The sequence below is a fragment of the Corylus avellana genome, chromosome 9 (assembly GCF_965113065.1).
Source record: "Corylus avellana chromosome 9, dhCorAvel1.hap1.2, whole genome shotgun sequence".
Lineage (NCBI taxonomy): Eukaryota > Viridiplantae > Streptophyta > Magnoliopsida > Fagales > Betulaceae > Corylus > Corylus avellana.
The window spans coordinates 17,082,641-17,103,768 of record NC_142498.1 but is presented as its reverse complement, the minus strand read 5'-3'; the positions used below and the strand labels follow the sequence as shown (position 1 = coordinate 17,103,768).

The following is a 21,128-nucleotide window of genomic DNA, read 5'->3' as shown; positions in this document are numbered from 1 at the left end:
TTATTTTTATGTGGCACCGTAACACTTTCAAACAAATAACATAGAAACCTATACGAACCATAATTAACAACTTGAACCTTGTGCTCCTCCATCATAAGCGTACAATTATTTTGAGGAGAAATCCTTAACAACGGATATGACATCAATTTTGCATTCAATGAACAAAACATCACCCACCAAGTAGCCTTTTGATGTGTCCTGTAGCTCTCTCATTGACACAAATTTGGGGCAACCAGCGATCTTGGTATCAGAGAACCAGTTTTCAACTGTAAGGTAAGAGTAGGTTTTGGGTGTAAATTTTCAGGAGAAATTACTTCTGTTCACGTAGAAAAGAAGTGAAGGTTTGTGAAAGTGAAGAGAACAAATTAACCTGTATTTTCAAGATGATTGCTATTGATTTGGTCCCTTATTCGCAGCTTGTATTTGACGTATACTTTTCTGTTGAGTGAAAGACTTTCTGGATTACATAACGTCAAATAAAGACCCAACCATGTGTCTAATTCTTTTCCTCCTAGCTGCGAATATTGAAACAACTTCCTATATCCAAAATATGAAGAGAAAAGATTGTAAATTAACATAATAAGTAAACTTGTACTTGAAACTGATATAGAAGAGTTAGCAAAACGCCAATCATACCATTTTCTCCCTTCAACAGTGAATTGCTCAGACAAATAAACTTTGTCTTTCGAGGTCATAAACTTGTCAATCCTCCAAGTGAAATAATAACCTTGAGGCTCATTTATCATCGACAAGCACTTTCCTTTAAAAGGACATTTAATAACAAAAACTTCCACCCCAAAGACACAAGTGTCATCAACAAGATATCCATTTGATGAATCATTGAGAGTATCATGGGAAAGTAATTGGACGATTCCCCATTCAGTCTTCAATTTATGAAAGCGTCTTACTACTCTCCCATTTCCATCTAAGTTGAAGATCACAAGCAATTGTAAAGTCACTTATCAAATCCAAACATAAATATATTAAAGAGGTATATCCATGTGGACAAATTGCAATCAAAGTTTTAAACTTAAGATTTAGACTAAGTTTTCGGGAAAGGTACCTTGAATACTAAGGTACTTGTCTCGAATTTGATCAAACACAAAGAATTTTATGTCCGTGTTAACCTCCCACCCAAGTGGAAGATCATTGGTAGCTGCTATTGCCAAGTATAAAGAGATGTGACCGTACCCATTGCTATCTTTTTTCCCATTTGGGTAGAGTTCCAAACTCCTAGAGATGGAAATGAAAATGCTCATATTTTTATATTTGAAAAAAAAAAAAAAAAAAAACAACCGAAACGAGAAGATGTGTTAACTGTTAAGGATATAAACATTAGTGATAAGTTTTGATTTGTATTCCCTAAATCAACAGTTAACCATAATTTAAGTAATATGTTTGTATTTGAAACTATTCAAATCACAATTCTATATATAGAGTTTTGTACTTAAATCAAATAGCAATGAAAAATAAAGCTTATAAGGCTTTAACGTGTTGATGTAGGTAATAGGCCCCTATTCTGTCCCTTTCATCTATTTCCTCAATCTCTTTAGATTATTATTAGTTTTTATAGGTTTCCTTGATTTTTTTTAGATTATTATTAGTTTCTATAAGGGAGTTCTAAAGATACACCATTTATAGCCACCAACTTCAAACTGGCCCGAGTGACATTTTTCCGCCTCCATCCCTAACAGTAAAGAGAAATTCTTGATTTGAAATGTATAATGATCATGAGCTGGTGGGAAATCTGTAGTTGATCGTACTATTCCTGAGAGAGAGAGAGAGAAAAAAAAAAAAAAAAAGACCATTACATTCAAAAGATATAGAGCTAATTATTATTGTGAAACTTTCTGTTAATAGTTGTATATTCAATCAGAATTCAGAGGGTATAGAGTAGTTGTTAAAGATCAAAATCTTTTATTTGAAACATTTGGGTAATTTATATATTTTCTTTCTCAGATTGTAACAGGGGAAGGAAGGAGGGCTTTGGGTAATTAATTTAGTCAACAAGTAACAAACAATTAGAGAGAGAGAGAGTAAACCTGTTTCGTCTTCCATGTCTTTCTTTTGAACCACTCTTTCTCCCGGTGTAAAGATGAACGCCTTCTGATATTTTGAATAAGCTCAAACGACTATGGAAGGAGTTCCATGCCAGTATATCGTTAAACTCGAGGGCCGATGGTCATATTTATTTCTCTCAATAGGATGGAAAAAAGGGAAGCTAGAGAATATTCTTGCACCGGCTGGCGAGCAAGCATCTACTAGTTTTGAAAAATATTTTTTGGCTTGCCTTCCATGGTGGGGAATCAAAAACTCATAAATTCAAAGGGATAAAAGAGCGAACATGGAAACGTATCAATGGATGGAAGGAGAAATTCCTCTTGAAGCGGGAAAATAAATTCTCATCAAGGCAATAATCCAAGTTATCTTAACTTATAGTACGTGTTTTCTTGTTGCCTAAAATTATGCTGGAAAATTAACTCTTCGATGTTACTATTCTTGTGCGGACAAAAGGAAAATTACTCAAAAATTGTCTGAATGAGCTGGACAAGTACGGGGTATTCAATGGCTATGGGTGGGATGGGGTTCAGAGAATTGGAGTACTATTTTAATAAAGCACTTCTAGCTAAGCAAAGATGGCTAAGCAAGGATGGCGCAGGGTCCAACAACTAGATTCTTTAGTGGCAGAAATTATAAAAGAGAAGTATTATCCACAAGAGAATTTCCTAGATTCAAGTTTGGGGAATGGGTTTTCCTATGCTTGGAGAAGTATTTGGCAGGCAAAGGATGTTACAGTCCTTGTTAAATTAGGATTATGATCCTCAAATCTCTATGTATCTTATAGTTTATTTTATTTAGATTTGTCTTTATTTTTTAAGTTAGTCTTTATTTCCATGTGAGAGTCTTGATGACTAAGCTCTCTTATGTAATTTGTAATAAATCATCTATTTAAATAGGGATATGCTATGAATAAAGGATGAAAAGAATTAATCCAAAACCTTATGTTTGAAAGGTCTAAGTTCCTTAAAACATAATTTATCCCGTTACGAACTTATGTTCGTAACAAAGAACCTCTTGAAGGCAAAGCTAGTGTGGCATGTGGGAGATGGATCCAACATAAAAAAAAATAAAATTAAAAAAAATTAAAAAAAAATGGAAAGACAAATCCCTTTCCAACCAGCCTTCTTATGGTGTAACCCCTATTTCAAAGGTTGGAGAGGGAGGCACGAGCCAACTGAGAAATTAATTTTGGGTAGCTCTCCGACAGGAAATTTTTCGGTAAAAAGTGCGTAACATATGGGAAAAAATATCTTCTCATGCAGGAATCAGTTGAGTGCTCTAGAGTCTCTGAACGTACGTAGGCATTGTGTGGAAGAGTATTTGGTCTCTAGCTAGACTCCGTGGAGTAGTGAAATTTTTTTTTGGAAGGAATGTAATAATTTGTTGACAACCAAAGAAAACTTATTTAAAAAATGAGTGGTTATGGATGCATTGTGTCCAATTTGTGAGGCGGAGGTAGAAAATATGTCACAATTTGTGGCGATGCACATGAGCTTGTGATGTCTAGGGGCAGGGCATTAGAAAATTTCAAAAAGTTCCAACAATGGAGATGATCATTTTCAAATTGTAGGTGGGCTGACGGACTAGTTTTAGAAGGGAGAATTCGAATTAATGGCCACTATAACAAGAGGAATCTGGCTTCATAGAAATGTTGTGGTATTTGGTGGAGAGTCCCTACACTTGAAACAACTGGTCAAAAATGCAAAAAGGGCCATGGAGTCGTGAAAAGGCTAAAACCGCTAACCACTAGGTAGTTAACCGCCAGTTAGGGGCTCACCAAGGAGAATTCCATGTTTTTTTTTTAAAAAATAAAAAATAAAAAATAAACTTTAAATAAAATAAAACAGCTTAAGAAGCCATCTTATCTATGGGCTTGAGGCTTGAGCCACTCCACTTGATTTCACAAAGGAAGGCTAAAGCATCCCTTTTATAGATCAGGAATGTTGAAGAGCATGGGTTTCTTAGCAATGTGGAACAAGTTGTTGGACTTGGGGGGTTGGGGACTAGTGTGCACTTTTTTTTTTCTTTTTTCTTTTTTTTTTTAATTAAAAGGGAGATTTGGTGTGCACTTGGTTTCTTAGCAATGGGGAATTTGTTTTCATTTTTTTCTTTTCTTTTTTCTTAATAGCATGGGATTCGTAAATCACATACAACCAAATCTTCTAATCATTTTGAATTGTCACTAAATCACATGGTTAAGTATTGATCTTATACATTTATATTATTCAATATGCATAAATGTATAATTATAATTTATAATATATATGGACTTATAAGTTTATAATATACATTGGAACTAAGTCTTTACGTACTTAATTATAATATTAGTATAAACTTGTATACTTATAACTTATGTCATATTATATATGTATAATTTGTTATTATATGATTATATGATTTAATCATCAATTGGTCATGTGATATAATGATATAAATTATAGTGATAATACATTAATACTTAAATTGTGATTTAATTCTCTGAAAAACAATTGTGATTTAATAATCAATTGATCATATAATAATAATAATAATAGTAATAATAATTTTTATTATATAATTTTTTTTTTTACTAATCACTTTTAAGGCGGTTAGGGTGGTTAGCGGTTAGCAGGAGGTTAATAATTGCCCGCCTTTTCACCCCTACTGTGAAGGATTTCTATGCGGTAGAGTTGCAAAAATATACTAAGGAGCTACGACATCCGAATATTGGGGTTTCAAGATGGTTGGAGGATCCCGTGGTACAGCCCTTGATAAGACAAGAAAATTGATGGGACTGGGTGTTATTGTTAGAGACCATGAGGGAAAGCTTCTAGCAACTATATATGTGCTTCCTTGTGCGATACATCACTAATCCAACTGTCGCTGAGGCACTTGCGACATAGATGACTGTAGTTTTTGGCAAAGATCTAAGCCTTGACAATATCATTCTAAAAGGAGATACATTGGAGATAGTACATGCGCTACGGAAGGATCGACGTCCAATCTTGGTGGATGTATGGACACTTGATTGACGACTCAAAGATTATATTGAATAGTCTCCAATCTTGGCTGGTGAGGCATACACAAAAGGAAACCAATATGACGTCTCATCTTCTGGCAAAATTGGCTCTCCAAAAAGTTACGGAGGAATTTTGGATAAAAGAATGTTTTGTGTTTTTATATGATATTGTAATTTTATAGAGTTGTTTCAAAAAAAAAAATTTATAGAGTAGTATTATTTGATGATGTGTTAATGAAAGCATGAAATTTCATCTAAAAAAAAATCGGATGGAAAAAAGAAGATGAAAAAAAAGGGGGACAAGTATATTGTCTACAGACGTCGCAGAAGGGAGAGAATGCACTATATAAATACAGTTGACCGTTGATGAGTATGACTTCTAAATTGAACAAATCTAAACTATTAATTGTCAGGAATCATCTAGGTTCCTTTAACAATCTACGTGAAATATATATATATATATATATATATATATATATATAATTTGAATTAAAGTTTTTCTTTTTTTTTCTTTTTTTTACATGTCCACACAAAGAAAGGGAAAGAGAAATTCCAACTAGTGACCTACGCTTTAGGAGGTGTAGTTTCCAACAGATTGAGCTACCACTCAAAGCGGAATTAGTATCATGTTAAGGGTATGTCTGGTTTGGGATTTTTATAGTGTAATCAATTATTTATTTGATTGTCATTTCATCGATACTTTAATCTAAATTTTTTGATATTATCTTATATATCCTTAAGTTAATCAAATAGTATTTTCAAATTTAGAAAGAAAAAAAAAAAAAAATCACCAATCCTGCTCGTATTATGGGGTTGGTGTCATTTCTATATTGCTGCCACCAAGTTGAAACATTCGAAGAATGGTAGAGAAATTAATGAGAAGAAAAAAAAAATTAATCAAACATTTTTGAGATTTGATTCAATTGAAAATTCTAATCGAAAAGAACCCTACCTTTTAAACCGCTTTTATGTTGTGACCTTTTTCTTTTGCCGCCAATTATTATTATTGACCATTTAGAACATTAATTTTCAACTAAAAATTAATTATTTTCGACTCAAAATTTCCAGTCATAAAATTTTGATAATTGATTTAAAATTTTAGAGTAATGCTATACATACGCCCACTTACCTACACTACATCATTGAATTTGGGATGAATCCTTTTTAAATTTTAATCTAATGGTGATTTTAGAAGCTACTTATAGGTATATGAAAATGAATATAAAGAAATGAGAGTGTGTATAACATTACTCAAATCATTATTCGCTCTACTCTTGTTAAGTAACAAAACATGTTGAAAAAATAAAAAAGAACAAAATTGCTCCACTAGGTGTTGCAACAGCTCCATGCTATTGTGATAACGTACGAATAAATTAGTCCCTGTAATTTGAAGTTTTGATAAATAAATATTTAGAGTTTTAAAGAGTGATTAATCACTCCTTAATTAATGAAAACCTGATATTTCACTTCAAGGAAAAAAAAATAATCACTCCTTAATTAAAGTAAGCCAAAAGAAAAAAAAAAAAAAAAAAAAAAAAAAAACAAATTGACTCCTACCGCTACCATCAGAAAAAGTGAAAAACTGATCATGGAATACATTAACCTAAAATGTCAATACCAATTAAATAATTAAATAATGACACATGTCCAGCTTTTCTTAGTCATTGTGAATAAAAGAAAATAAAAACATGCTAGACTTAACGGGTCACCAATAAAAAACATGTTGGACTTACCTATTTGTAATATGAAGAATGGTTAATGGGCTTTCTGGGTAATTTGTCAAAAAAAAAAAAAAAAGAGAGACTGAGAGAGATTGAACGAATTCAACTTGAGCACATGCAAATAGGATTTATATCCTATAAAAACTTTACCATCCCTTTAAAGAAAAGAAAAAGGAGATGACAAAATTCCTAATCTTATTCATAAAACTCAGAGTTTGTTAGTTGACGGTTTTTCATTCTGTTTTTTAGTTTTAAAATAAAAATATTAACAAATAATACAAAACACAATACACTCAAAATTAATTTATTTTCGTGTTACATCGTAGCACTTTTTCAAACAAGTAACATAAAACAACCTCTAAAGACAATTAACAAATTAAGCCTTATTCTTGCTCCTCCAACATAAACATAATATTAATTTGAGGAGAAATTCTTAACAACGGATATGACAACAATTTTGCACTCAATGAACAAGGCATCACCCACCAAGTAGCCCTTTGATGTGTCATGTAGCTCTCTCATTGACAAAAGATTGGGGAAGCCATAACCGCCACCGGGATTAGAGAACCAATGCTCAACTGTAAGGTAAGAGAGTTGGTCATATTATTATAATTTCTTATATTCGTTGTTCAAGTAAATTCTTAGGAAAATTGTCGTTTGTTAAGGTCGAAAAGAAATGAAGGTTTAGAGCATATTTTTGTGAAAGCTAGTGAAGAGAACATACCTATATTTTCAAGATGATTGCTATGGATTTGGTCCCTTATACGCAGCTTGCCTTTTGCGTACAATTTTTTGTTGGGAGGAAGAATTTCTGAATCATCTAATATAAGATAGAGAGACATGGAGGTATCGGCTCCTGTTCCTTCTCCCTTTGGATAGAGTTTCAACTGCCTATATCCATCCAAAATATAAAGCTAAAGGTTGTGAATTAACATAATAAGTAAAATTAGTTGAGACTGATATAGAAGAGCAAAACGCCAATCATACCATCTTCGATCTTCAACAGTGAATTGCTCAGAGTAATAAAATTCATCTTTCAAGTCAGTAAAGTTGTCAACCCTCCAAGTGAAATAATTACTTTGAGGTTCATTTATCATCGACAAAGTCTCCCCTCTTGCAGTACCTTTAATAACAGAAACTTCCACCCCAAAGGCACAAGTGTCTTCAACAAGATAACCATTGGATGAATCATTGAGAGCATCATGGGAAAGCAACTTGGCAAATCCCCATTCAGTCTTCAATTTATGAAAGCGTCTTATTACTCTCCCATTTGCATCTGAGTTGTTGAGGTTCACAAGAAATTGTAATGTCACTTATCAAATCCTGCTATTTTTTCCCATCTCTTGTTCAATCTATCCATATTTTTCTCTTTCTTTCTTTTTTTTCAAATTTAGCATTGAATATGTAAGACTCACATGTGCAGATCCAATGATAAGTTTTCTAAAAAAAAAGTTGAGATTGACGAACAACATGTATCTAAATATATTAGTGAGATATTTCCATATGGACAAATTGCAAGCAAAGCTTTAAACTTAAGCTCTAGTCTAACATTCTCGCAGTAAAAGAGTACAAAAGAGTACACCATAGAAACTAAGTTTTGGGGAAAGCTACCTTGAATACTAAGATACTTGTCTTGGATTTGATCAAACACAAAGAATCTTATGTTTGCGTTAACCTCCCAGCCAAGGGGAAGATCACTGGTAGCTGCTATTTCCAAGTATAGGGAGATGTGACCCTTCCCATTGCTGTTCTTTTTCCCATTTGGGTAGAGAACCAATCTCCTAGAGATGGAAACGAAAATAGTCATATTTTTCATTGGAGAAAAAAAGAAAAAGAAAAAGAAAGCAACAGCTGAAGGGAGAAGGGGAGTTTAGAAGATGCACCATTGATAACCGCCAACTTCAAACTGGTCAGAGTGACATTTTTCATCCGTCATCGCTAAGAGTAAAGAAAAATTCTTGATTTGAAATGTATAATGATCATGAGCTGGTGGGAGATCATTAGTTGATCGTACGATTTCTGCGATATAAAAATAAAGAAGAAAACATTATATTCAAAAGATACAAGGCTAATTATCATTGTGATATTTTTTTGGTAATAGTTATATATTCAATCAGAGGTCCAGAGGGTTTTGCAGTAGCGTAATTCTAAAATTTCCAAATCTAATACTAATTAATAAACTACTTTCAATCCTTTCTGAAAATTGATACTAAATCAGAGAGAGAGAGAGAGAGAGTTACCAGTTTCATAATTGTCATCAGATTGAGGAAGGCAGGTTTTATCTTCCATATCTTTCTTTTGAACTCTTGATTCTCCTTGGCGGAGTGTAAGGGAGAGCTGCTTCTGCTTCTGACACTTTAAGGAAGCTCAAAGGACTATGCCCTGACGGAACACTAGGAGAAGAAGACTTCTCCAAGGAGTAGTCAACGTGCAAGCATGCCAAGAAGTCCCAGGCATGCCAAAAGTCTAGTCCTACTTTATCCTCTTTAGTAGTTTAGTTGTAGTGATCTTCCTACTTTATCTTCTTTTTAGTAGTCTAGGATGTCTAGTTAAAGTAGTGTTCTTTTACAAGTGGTGTTAGTATAATAAATAAAGGAAAAAGTGTAAACAATGATTCATTAAGGCTCTTTCAACGTAAAATGGTTTTCAGAAAATAATTTTTTCATTTTACTGTATTTACTACGATGTAAAATAGTGCTCAACGGAAATCATTTTTCTTTTGACCAAAAAATTTTCTTTAATTTTGACCTTAAACCATTTTTCAACTTTGAGTATCTAATTCTCAAATCGATTGACCCTGCCAAGACCCGTCTAGGACCCACCGGAACTTGACCGAGACCCACCCAAGACCCCGCCGAGACCTGCCTGGGACCCTGTCGGGACCTGCTCGAGACTCGCCCTGGACCCCGCTGGGATTTTCGACGAAAAATATTTTCCAGTATTTGGCATGTACGAAAAATCAAGCGGGTCCCAGTCGGGACCTCGACGTCGAAAAATGTTTTCAAATGAAAATATTTTCCTGGAAAACATTTTCTGGTATTTGGTGTGTACGTAAAATCATATTAAACACTAAATTACGAAAATGTCCTTGCCGGGTCTTAGGCGGGTCCTACTAGGGTCTCGGGCTGATCCCCACAGGGTCCTAATAGGGTCTAGGCAAGGTCTGGGCGGGTCCCAGGAGAATCGCAATGGGGTCCTTGCGGGACTCAATTCGGACCTCTAAGACTTAGTCAGGACATTTTCGTAATTTAGAGTTTAATATGATTTAATGAATATATATATTTAAAATGAATTTTCCGTACGCGCGCTAAACATTGTAAATTGTTTTCGGCACAAAACATTTTCAGGAAAAATGACTTCTCTGAAAATATTTTCTGATGGAATCCATTTTACGTCGAAAGAAACGGAGCCTAAGAAAATATTTAAACAAAAGCTTGTTTGTGTTCATCTTATGCCCTAATCAACATATTGCGGTCTCTTCTACCCAATATATTTCTATTATTAGTTGTGGGGTTCCATCATGCCCCCTGAGAACTGCTAGCTACTCCACTTTCATTCTTTTATATAATTATGTAAAGCCTCACAGCACACTTCTCTTTACTGGGTCCAAAAGTAGAGTTTGATTGATACTTTTTTGCTTTTCAAGTGCGTTCGGCTTTGTCCGAAAGAAAAATAAGCTTAACGACTAAGGTAAACATTTTTTTTTTTTTTGGTGTGTGTTTGTGAATGAGTGGCCTTGATGGTAATTGCCCATGTGAATTTCTTGTACCATATATATATATATTGCAAGAAGTAGTCTCAATCGGCACCATAGCTTTGACGATGGGGAGCACTAGGGAAAACATTAATTGAACTTGGGAATTTATGCGTAAAATCATGCACATATACATGAAAATCTCTCTCTCTCTCTTGTTTATATAGATGTTAATATGTCCAAGTCTAAGAAAGTTGTAAATTCTCCTCGCAATCTGTCTCCCATCACCAAGCCCTCGCTTTGAGCTACTCCTTTCAACACACTCACAGCCTTAAACCATGAAGCTCAAGCCTTAACATCAATGGCTCAAGAAAATACAGACCCATTTCGGATCAAGCAATGGCTTCCTCATTTGGGTGTCAGCTTGAGGAGAGCACGAATAAGACAGTTGATGAGAACCCATTTGTGGCGTCCCACATCGCCTAGGTGTGATAAATGGTATGTGCTTATTAATATAGAGCATGCTCTTTCTAAATGGTACGAGACTTTTTGGGGTAAACCTAATAACAAAATCATCCAGACTAAAACCCAAAGCAGACAACATTATAGCACTTGAAGTGGGTTGTTACATATGGTATTAAAGCCGAAGCCTAACCTGAGATGAGAGAACATGCACAAGCGCATGAGGGTTGTCAGCAACCATAAGAATCGCCAGCAAAGATGCTAGGTCTCAAGAGGGAATGATTGTGACGTTCCACATCGTCTGGGTGTGAGAAAGTGAATGCTCTTATATAAAGCATGTTCTCTCTAAATGGTATAGTAAACCCAATAACTAAACCGTGCAAGCTAAAGCCCAAAACGATATCATATATACCACTTGAAGCGGGCTATTACACTAGTTTATTCCAAAACTTGGTACTCATGGGTTCAAATCTTTCTCTTTCAATCTCAAATTACTGTAATTGATGCTAATTTTTGTGTTTTGCATCATGGGTTTGGTTTGGTTTTTGAAAATTTGAAATGTCATCAAGTTTGGTGCAAGCGCTCTTTAAATATCCCTATTAGAGCATCCTCAATGAGCTTTTTAAAATTAATTTTTAGCCAAAATTTGGCTAAATTATACAAAAAAACAAGCTCTATGAAGTTCTCTATTCCCCTCTCCATTTTAGGGTTTAGGGTTTTGAAAATGGGAGGTACTGTTTATTGTGCAGCAAAATGAAATCCCATAAATAATTATATACATAAACTACATTCACATAAAAGACCTTTTTTCAAACAAAAAGACCAAAAATATCATTCTAAAAAGGCATTAACATATATATATAAAAGAAGTCAAAAGGTTGTAAACAAACCGAATAAGCAAACCTAGAAGAGCAAAACACCAATCATACCATATTCTGATGTGTTCGTGAGAATGCACTAGTGGGTGGGTCAGTCCTATAGATTTACTAGAGTCCAACAAGGAACAAAGTTCCAAGCCTAGCCCAAGTCCAATAAGGAACTTGCTTCCCAAGTTCCAGTTTATTCTAGTTTCCCGTAGGAAATAGAATCCTTTTCCTATTCGTATTAGTTAGTCCTAGTCGAGTTCTAGTCAGTGATAATGAGGAGTCCGAGTACTAATTGTATTCTTTTCTTTCCTTGTAATTGACATAAGGTTCTTCTATAAAAGGAGGAACTATTAGTGAATAAAAGCAGGCTTGAATTTATATGCTATACAGATTTCTGTATTAGGAGTTCCGACTCACTCGAAGTAGTCGACTATCTTTTGTTTGTGTTTTATACAAATTGGATCACACCAAGTGGTATCAGAGCCGGGATTTCCTCTTATTAACAAGAAATTGTTAACGGAGGACAACATAGGCAAGTCTAAGAACAAGAATTAGAGCTACTGAGATTTCTGGTTGAATTCTCGGCCAATCACACGTTCTGTTACCCAAGGGAAACAGCAAGGAGCTATGGAGGGACGTATGGACCACATTGAACAATTAGTAAAGTCCTTGGATGATGGGCAGTTGGAGATCAGGGCGCACATTGCTGAGTTTTTTGATCCGGTATCCACCCTGTCAAAGACAAAACTGGAAGAGGGGGAGAGTTCACGAAGGTAGGATCGGGAAACTTAAGGGGAACATTCATACAAGGGGGAGCAACAACTAGCATTCTCCAACAAACATGTCCAGCTTGATTTCCCAAGGTTCAATGGAGAAGAAGACCCCACTAGTTGGGTTTGTCAAGCAGAACAATTCTTGAGGTAACAAGGTACCCCAGAGGAAGAAAGGACAACATTGGCCTCATTCCACCTAGAAGGAGAAGCCCAATTATGGTTTCAAATCTTGTTAAGAGAAGGGCGAGAGGAAATTTACGTAAGGGCAGTTTGCCCGCTTCGGGCCTACATAATTTTACGATCCCTTTTGAATCATTGCTTTCACAAATAAGGACCTTATCCCAAGATCAACAGGTTAGTTGTTACATAAGCGGATTAAAGGAGGTGATTAAAGCGGATGTCATGGCAACAAGACCGCTCACCCTCACGTCTGTCATTGGGTTGGCACGCCTATATGAAGCTCGAAATCTAGCTATAAAGAAAATTTCCCAACCGGAAGTAAAAAAACAGCTGGCCAGCAACCGACCACCGACCCATTAACCACCCTTTCTCATCAAAAGATTGACACTAGCTGAATTAAAGGAAAGGCAAGAGAAGGGTTTATGCTTCAAGTGTAATGACAAATACGAACCGGGACATCGGTGTAAAAAGTTGTTTATGATTGAAGCTTGTTTGGACGAGGATGGAGACATGGTAATGAAAGAGGAAGAGGACGAAGACTAGAATCCCCTGGAGATCTCATTACATGCCATCCAAGGTAAGGAGGTACCTGAAACCATGAAGATCTATGGTTTGATTGATAGAACCATATCGTTGGCACTTATCGACTCTGGAAGCACTCACAATTTTGTGAGTCTTGCGCTAGCCTGACTACTGAAATTACAACCACAAGAGGGAGGAGGAATGGAGGTGATAGTAGCCTCCAATGAGAAAATTCGAAGTCCAGGGAAATGTCTCCAAGTTCCATTAAGATTACAAGAGGTAAGTTTTACGATTGATTTTTATATACTTCCCCTAGAAGGTTATGTGGTGGTCCTCGACATGCAATGGCTCCATATTTTGGGTCCCATATGGTGGGATTTTGATAAATTAAGGATGAGATTTGATTGGGGAGGAAAGGATGTCACCTTGCATGGCATAAAAGGGAATGAAAGAAGAAACATAGAAAGTCTTCTCACATTGCCAGCAGCAAATAGCGTCCAGAATAGACAAGGGGAAGACATGGAGGTCGAAGAAGGTGGAAACATGGAATCTCTATTGGATAGGTACAAGTCTATCTTTGCCCACCACCCCCCCCCCCCCCCCCCCACCAAAGCCACGACCACCCAATTATATTACATGGAACAGGCCTAGTATGTGTCAAACCATACAAGCATCCTTTCCATCAAAAGACTGAGATTGAAAAACAAGTGGAAGACATGCTTGAGAGGGGAGTAATTCGCCCCTCCAACAGCCCATATTCCTCGCCGGTGCTATTAGTCAAGAAGGGAGATGGAACGTGGAGGATGTGCGTGGACTACCGGGAACTTAACAAAATTACGGTTAAGGATAAATTTTCGATCGATGAGCTCCTAGATGAACTCAATGGAGCTAAATGTTTCACAAAATTGGATTTGCATTCCGGATATCACCAGGTACGTGTAGCATACGAAGATGTGGTGAAAACAGGGTTTCGAACTCATAGGTGGAAGCTATGAAACAATGGCCTAAACTAGAGAACCTCAAGGCCATAAGGGGATTTTTGGGTCTCACCGGGTATTACAGACGTTTCATTCAAGATTATGGAAAAATTGTCGCACCATTAAATCGCATGTTGAAAAGGAATAATTTCTCATGAACTCCTACAACTGAGATAGCTTTTGAGCACCTTAAACAAGCTATGGTTCGAGCACCCGCCCTCGCCTTGCCCGATAGCTTCAGGAGTAGGCATAGGGGCTGTACTACACCAAGAGAGACCAATAGCATTTTTTAGCCAAGCACTACAAGGAAAGCAATTACTCTTATCCACCTACGAAAAGGAGATTCTGGCCCTAGTCATGGCTGTGCAAAAATGGCTTCTCTACCTCCTTGGAGGACGTTTTGTGGTAAGATCCAACCAACATAGTCTGAAGTATTTGTGGTCACAAAAAATTTCAACAACAGCCCAACAGAAGTGGTTGTACAAGCTAATGGGATTTTATTCTTCTATCGAATATAAGAAGGGCAAGGAGAATATAGTCGCAGATGCACTGTCTTGGAGAGATGAAAAACCATCTCAATCCGCATTGGCACAAGAAATGAATGAGAAGGAAGAGATAGAAGGGGAATTGGTAGCTTTATCTAGCCCCATGCCGAACCGGTTAGAAGTCATTAAAGAGGAGATGGGAAAGAATCCAGAGATACAAGATTTGGCATTTTGGCCCAGAAGGTGAGAGAAGGAGAGACTCTAGGTCCCTGTTACTATAGGGATGGATTATTATTCTACAATGAAAATATATTTTTACCAGAAAGTTCTTCACTAATTCCCACAATTATGGACCAAATACATGGGGGATTTCATGAAGGGTATCACAAAACCTTTCAAAGAATAACGGCAAATTTTTATTGGTGGGGAATGCGAAGCCGAATCAAGGAATTTATCAAGGAATGTGAAGTCTGCTAATGTCACAAGGTAGAAAGTCTTTCACCTAAAGGATTGCTACATCCGCTCCCCATTCCAGAGAAAATATGGGAAGATATCTCTATGGATTTTATTGAGGGATTGCCAAACTCCCATGGCAAATCCACTTTTTTTGTAGTAGTAGATCGACTCTCCAAGTATGCACATTTTACAACCATCAATTATCCATATACGTTAGTAAGTGTAGGTCAAGTATTTTTTGAAAATATATTTTAGCTACATGGAATGCCCAAGTCTATTGTGTGTAATCAAGACCCGACCTTCACGAGTCAATTTTGGACTGAGTTATTTCGTCTCCATGGGACTAGCTTCAATTTCAATTCAGCCTATCATCCCCAAACGGATGGGCAAACAGAAGTAGTGAATCGCACTTTGGAAATGTACTTAAGATGTTTCACAAGTTCACAGCCAAAAGAATAGGTGAAATGGTTGGCTTGGACAGTGTATAGCTATAATGCTAGTTGGCACTCTACAATCGAAACCACTCCCTTCTCAGTGGTTTATGGGCGTGACCCACCGACCTTGCTTTCCTATCTACCAGGAATGGCCAAGGTCAAGGTGGTGGAGAAAGAATTAGTGGTTAGAGACTACCTCCTGAAGAAAGTGAAAGAGCATATCAAGCTAGCCCAAGAACGGATGAAAAAGGTTTATGATGAAAAGCACAAGGAGGAAGAATTGAAGAAGGAGATTGGGTGTTCTTAAAGCTCCAACCTTATCGACAGGTTTCAGTGCACATGCGCAAGAATGCCAAATTATCAGCTCGATTTTTTGGTCCTTTCAAAGTAAAAAAAAAAAAAAAAAAAAAAAAAAAAAAATTAGCCCCGTTGCCTATAAGTTGGAATTGCCCTTGGAGTCTCAGATTCATCCAGTTTTCCATGTAAGTCTGTTGAAGAGGAAGTTGGGAGGTGATCGTATTTTCTTGTCCCAGTTGCCTGAGATGATTGAAGAAGCCCACATGTCTCCAAGGCCACAAGCAGTGCTAGAAAAGAGGGTTTAAAAAAATAAAAAAATAAATAAAAAAGAACCAACCTGAGCTACTCATCCATTGGCAAGGGCTATCGACAGTGGAGTCAACTTGGGAGGATTACGATTCCATTCACATGAGGTTCCCTGATTTTTTCCTTGAGGACAAGGAAAATGTAAGGGGAAAGGGATGATGTGTTCATGAGACTGCACTAGCAAGTGGGTCAGTCCTATAGATTTACTAGAATCCCATAAGGAACTAAGTTCCAAGCCCAGCCCAAGTCCAATAAGGAACTTGCTTCCCAAGTTCCAGTTTATTCTAGTTTCCCATAGGAAACAGAATCCTTTTCCTATTCGTACTAGTAAGTCAGTACTTGTCGAGTTCTAGTCGGTGATAAGGGGGAGTCCGACTACTAATTGCATTCTTTTCTTTCCTTGTAATTGACATAAGGTTCTTCTATAAAATGAGGAACTATTAGTGAATAAAAGCAGGCTTGAATTTATATGCTATACAGATTTCTGTATTGGGAGTTCCAACTCACTCGAAGTAGTCGACTATCTTTTGTTTGCGTTTTATACAAATTGGATCACACCATATTCTCCCTTAAACGGTGAATTGCTTAGAGTGATAAACTTCATCTTTCATCCCTGTATAGTTGTAAATCCTCCAACTAATTACGTTCTTAGCAGAAACGTGGCTAGACATTAGGGAGGCACTTTATTGAAATAATTCATTATTTACATTATATACATAACCCTTACATAGGTCTATTTCCACCGCCACTTAAGAGGCAAAGGAGTAAGTGATTTTGAAAATGGGGAAGATGAGAGAAGGACCGTAGGAAAAAAACAATTATTTTCCTAAATTTAATGTCAAGCAATGTTCCTGCTGTTAATTTCACAATTCTACTATTTATATAATAATGGCATTTTTTGTTAACGCTTTTTTCATTAATTACCACTTTTGCTTCTTCTTTTTTTTTAAAACAAAAATATTAACAAACAATCCAAAATATTCATAATTATTTATACATTATAACAATTTTGAAAGAAAAAAAATCACCTAAAAAGCATTAACTTGACATTAATTTGAGGATAAATCCTTAACTAAGGATATGACATCAATTTTGCATTCAAAGAACAAAACATCACCCACCAAGTAGCCATTTGATGTGTTCTTGAGATCTCTTAGTGACAAAAATTCGGAAAAACCATAATCGATGTTGGGACCAGAGAACCAATACTCAACTGTAAGATAAGAGTCAGTCATGTGATTAGATTTTCAGATTCATTTTTCATATAAATTTTAAGGAGAATTGTCTCATGTTTAAAAGAAATGAAAGTTAAGAGCATATTTATGTGAAAGTCAAGAGAACACACCTGTCCTTTCATGATGATTGCTATTGATTTGGTTCCTTATTCGAAGCTTGAATTTTGCGTACACTTTTTTGTTAGGATAAAGAATTTCGGAATCACCTAAGCTCATCAGGAAGAGAGATAGGCATGTGTCGGCTCCTTTTCCTACTCCATTCGGAAAGAGTTTCAACTTCCTATATCCAAAATATAAAGCTAAAGGTTATGAAACTAGTTGGGAATGATATGGAATTGCAAATACCAATCATACCATCTTTGCCCTTCAACAGTGAATTGCTCGGAGGCATAATCTTTATCTTTCAAGGCCGTAAAGTTGTCAATCTTCCAAGTGAAATAATTACGTTGAGGTTCATTTATCATCGACAAACACTCTCCTTTACAAGGACCTTTGCTAACAGAAACTTCCACCCCAAAGACACAAGTGTCATCCACAAGATATCCATTTGATGAATCATTGAGAGTATCGTGGGACAGCAATTGGTCGATTCCCCATTTAGTCTTCAATTTATGAAAGCGTCTTACTCTCCCATTTGCATCTGAGTTGTTGAAGCATACAAGCAATTGTAAAGTATACATATCAAATTCCGGACATAAATATAGGAGAAATGCTATTTTTTCTTTTCTTGTTCTTCTCCCATCTAATTTTATCCATATTTTGTTCAAAGCTACCACTAGATCAGCAAGACCCAAGGTTTAAAATGAGTTGGATAAGAGATGGATAAGAATTAGAGGAATCGCATGTCTCTAAATATATTAGTGAGGTATTTCCAGATGGACAAATAGCAAAGCACATTAAGCTCAAGTCTACGATAAAAACTAAGTTTTGGGCGAAGGTACCTTGAATACAGAGATACTTGTCTCGGATTTGATCAAACACAAAGAATTTTATGTTCGCATTAACCTCCCACCCAAGTTGAAGATCCTTGGTAGTTGCTATTGCCAAGTATAGAGAGATGTGACCATTCTCATTGCTATTCTTTTTCCCATTTGGGTAGAGTTCCAATCTCCTAGACATTGAAACGAAAATGGTCATATTTTCCATTGAACAAAAAAAAACTAAGAAATAGATAAATTTAATTATTTAAGTAATCTTTTTTTTTCTCATAACATGCATGCTCAAACTCTTTTTTAATATGTGAAGTCCAACACGTGAAATATTTAATTTAAATGAGGTAAATAAAGGAGTCAAGGTTCGAACTCAAGACATTTAGCTATTATACTACGTTAACTCATCGTTTGTCCCAAAAGCTTAATTTTAACATTTAATCAATACTTTAAAAAAGAGAATGAGAGATCTGAAGATGCACCATTGATAGCCGCCAACTTCAAACTGGCGAGAGTCACATTTTTCCTCCTCCATCCCTAACAATAATGAGAAATTCTTGATTTGAAATGTATAATGATCAGGGGCTCGTGGAAGATCTGTAGTTGATCGTACTATTCCTGAGAAAAAGAAAAAGGAAAAAAAAAAACCATTATGTTCAAAAGATATAAAGCTAATTACTGTTGTGATACTTTTTGTTAATAATTGTATTTTCAATCGGAGATCAGAGCGTTGGGCAGTAGAGTAGTTGTTAAAGATCAAAATCTTTTATTTGAAACATTTGGGTAATTTAATTTTTTTTTTTTTTCTGAGATTATAACAGGGGAAGTGGGGGGGGGGGAGGGCTTTGGGTCATTTATTTAATCAACAAGCTAAGTAACCAACAGTTAGAGAGAGTGAGAGTATACCAGTTTCATCATTGTGAGCAGGGTGAGGAAGGCAAGTTTTATCTTCCATGTCTTTCTTTTGAACTCTTGATTCTCCTGATGGATGGTCCTATATATGTATTGTAAGGAAGACCTGCTTCTGCTTCTGCTAGCTTCTGATACTTTAAGGAAGCTCCAAGGACTATGCCCCCTGAGCTTCACAGCATACTTCGCTTTATTGGATCCCAAAGGTCCTAAAGTAGAGTGTGATTGATACTTTTTTGCTTTTGAAGTGCGTTCGATCGGTTTTGTCCTAAAGAAAAATAAGCTTAACGGCTAAGGTAAACCCTTTTTTTTTTTTTTTTGCCTTGTTGTGTTTGTGAATGAGTGGGCTTGATTAATGTGAATTTCTTTTACTTTTGTAAATTTGATGAACTAGTAAATTCTAGTGGATTTGGCTTTTGCAGTGTAATTTTAAATTGAGAAGCTTATTAAATTACACATATGGCATAGCTTTGACGGTAAAGATGGAAAAGAGATCTGTTTAAAGTCACAGTTATTAATTTTCTTCTTTTTGTTTTGAGTAATGTAGTGAGGAATTTATGCAAGTTTAAATATGGGGGAATTCATTTGCACATGATGGATGACTCATGTCATTTTCTCCTTTTTTTAGCATTTTCACCTTTTCACCTTCTATCTTGGTCATCTAATTACCATCATTATCCCCATTCAACCCACTTCATATTTCAATACAACCTTACACATTACCATGAGACATTATTATAATTTCTTATCCAAAGTTGTTCTTCTTCCTTGATCACATGAAAAGTCACTCCTATCTTGTTAGTTAAGTGTAAGAATACTCTATATAACTCTTCCTTAACCCTTATATATATATACCCTAGGCATGTTTCCAAGCCTCTCTATCATTCCATATATCATATCTCACCAAAACCTTCTTTCATATATATATATATTTTTTAACATATCCGCACAAGAGGGGGGAGGGAGATTCGAACTAGTGACCTCTACTTCATTAAGTGTGGTCCCAGCCGATTGAGCTACCTCTTAGGGACACCTTCTTTCATATATATATATACAGAAAAAGAAAAAGAAAAAAACTATGGCCGGTCAATCTCCATGGCCATGAGAAGGGTAGAGAAACCCACCGCTTGTAGCCATATATGAGAGGCTTTTTTAAGTAATGCTAGAATGAGTACGAGAGTTTTCTTTGTGTCATCCCAAATGTGACTTTTCTTTTAAAATAATCAATAGATTAAAATCTAATAATAAATAATATCAAATTCAATAATAATTTTAGAAATAAAAATCATATTTTGGAGGATCTAAGAAAGAAGTAATACCATGCATAACCATACAAGAATGTGGCTATTGAATCATTGGTGGAACTTTGTCATATATTTGTAGATTCTGGATATCTAATATTTTTGTGCAGGATAAGTAGTGCCTACAAAATTTTTTGCGGCTAGGAAAAATTTAGTTATTTAATCGTGTTTGGCGAAAGAAAATATTAATTAAAAAACATGTGCATGAAAATCTCTTTTTCTCTTCATACATCAGTTTGGTGCAAACGCTATTTAAATCTCCCCGTTAGTTCCGTTTAGGAAGGACAACGTCGCTCCATGAGTGTCAATCAACACCGTCCATTTAGAATAATAGAAGATCTCCAATTCTCCCTCCGACAAAGGCGAGCCGAATCCGATGGCAGAGGAGGCGGCTCTGATTTTTTTTTTTTTAATATTATAATAGGCGGCTCTGATTTTAATGGTACAGATAATGGAGGGAAATTAATTATAAGTGGGAGGTACTTTTTATTGTGCAGCAAAATTAAATCCCAGAAATAATTA

General features: G+C 35.8%; 3 protein-coding genes across 3 annotated transcripts; all 3 read right to left on the bottom strand.

The window, feature by feature from the left end:
• Positions 1-92: 92 nt before the first annotated feature.
• On the bottom strand, positions 93-1,808 carry LOC132190990 (MATH domain and coiled-coil domain-containing protein At3g58220-like). Its single transcript, XM_088510804.1, has 5 exons — positions 1,633-1,808; positions 1,064-1,233; positions 637-925; positions 371-537; positions 93-266 (listed from the first exon to the last, which is right to left on the bottom strand). Exons 1-5 carry the CDS (start codon positions 1,806-1,808, stop codon positions 106-108), a joined length of 963 nt encoding a protein of 320 aa, XP_088366930.1. The 3' UTR covers positions 93-105.
• Positions 1,809-7,070: 5,262 nt separating this feature from the next.
• LOC132190378 (BTB/POZ and MATH domain-containing protein 1) lies at positions 7,071-9,224 on the bottom strand. Its single transcript, XM_059605352.2, has 6 exons — positions 9,021-9,224; positions 8,664-8,799; positions 8,392-8,561; positions 7,768-8,056; positions 7,505-7,671; positions 7,071-7,358 (listed from the first exon to the last, which is right to left on the bottom strand). The coding sequence occupies exons 1-6, from the start codon at positions 9,067-9,069 to the stop codon at positions 7,195-7,197; spliced, it is 975 nt and encodes a 324-aa protein (XP_059461335.1). The 5' UTR covers positions 9,070-9,224; the 3' UTR covers positions 7,071-7,194.
• An 8,039-nt stretch (positions 9,225-17,263) lies between these two features.
• Positions 17,264-19,447, bottom strand: LOC132190430 (MATH domain and coiled-coil domain-containing protein At3g58220). The gene is made up of 6 exons (XM_059605422.1): positions 19,303-19,447; positions 18,879-19,014; positions 18,409-18,578; positions 17,822-18,107; positions 17,578-17,747; positions 17,264-17,445 (listed from the first exon to the last, which is right to left on the bottom strand). Exons 1-6 carry the CDS (start codon positions 19,349-19,351, stop codon positions 17,282-17,284), a joined length of 975 nt encoding a protein of 324 aa, XP_059461405.1. The 5' UTR covers positions 19,352-19,447; the 3' UTR covers positions 17,264-17,281.
• Between the last annotated feature and the right edge of the window lie 1,681 nt (positions 19,448-21,128).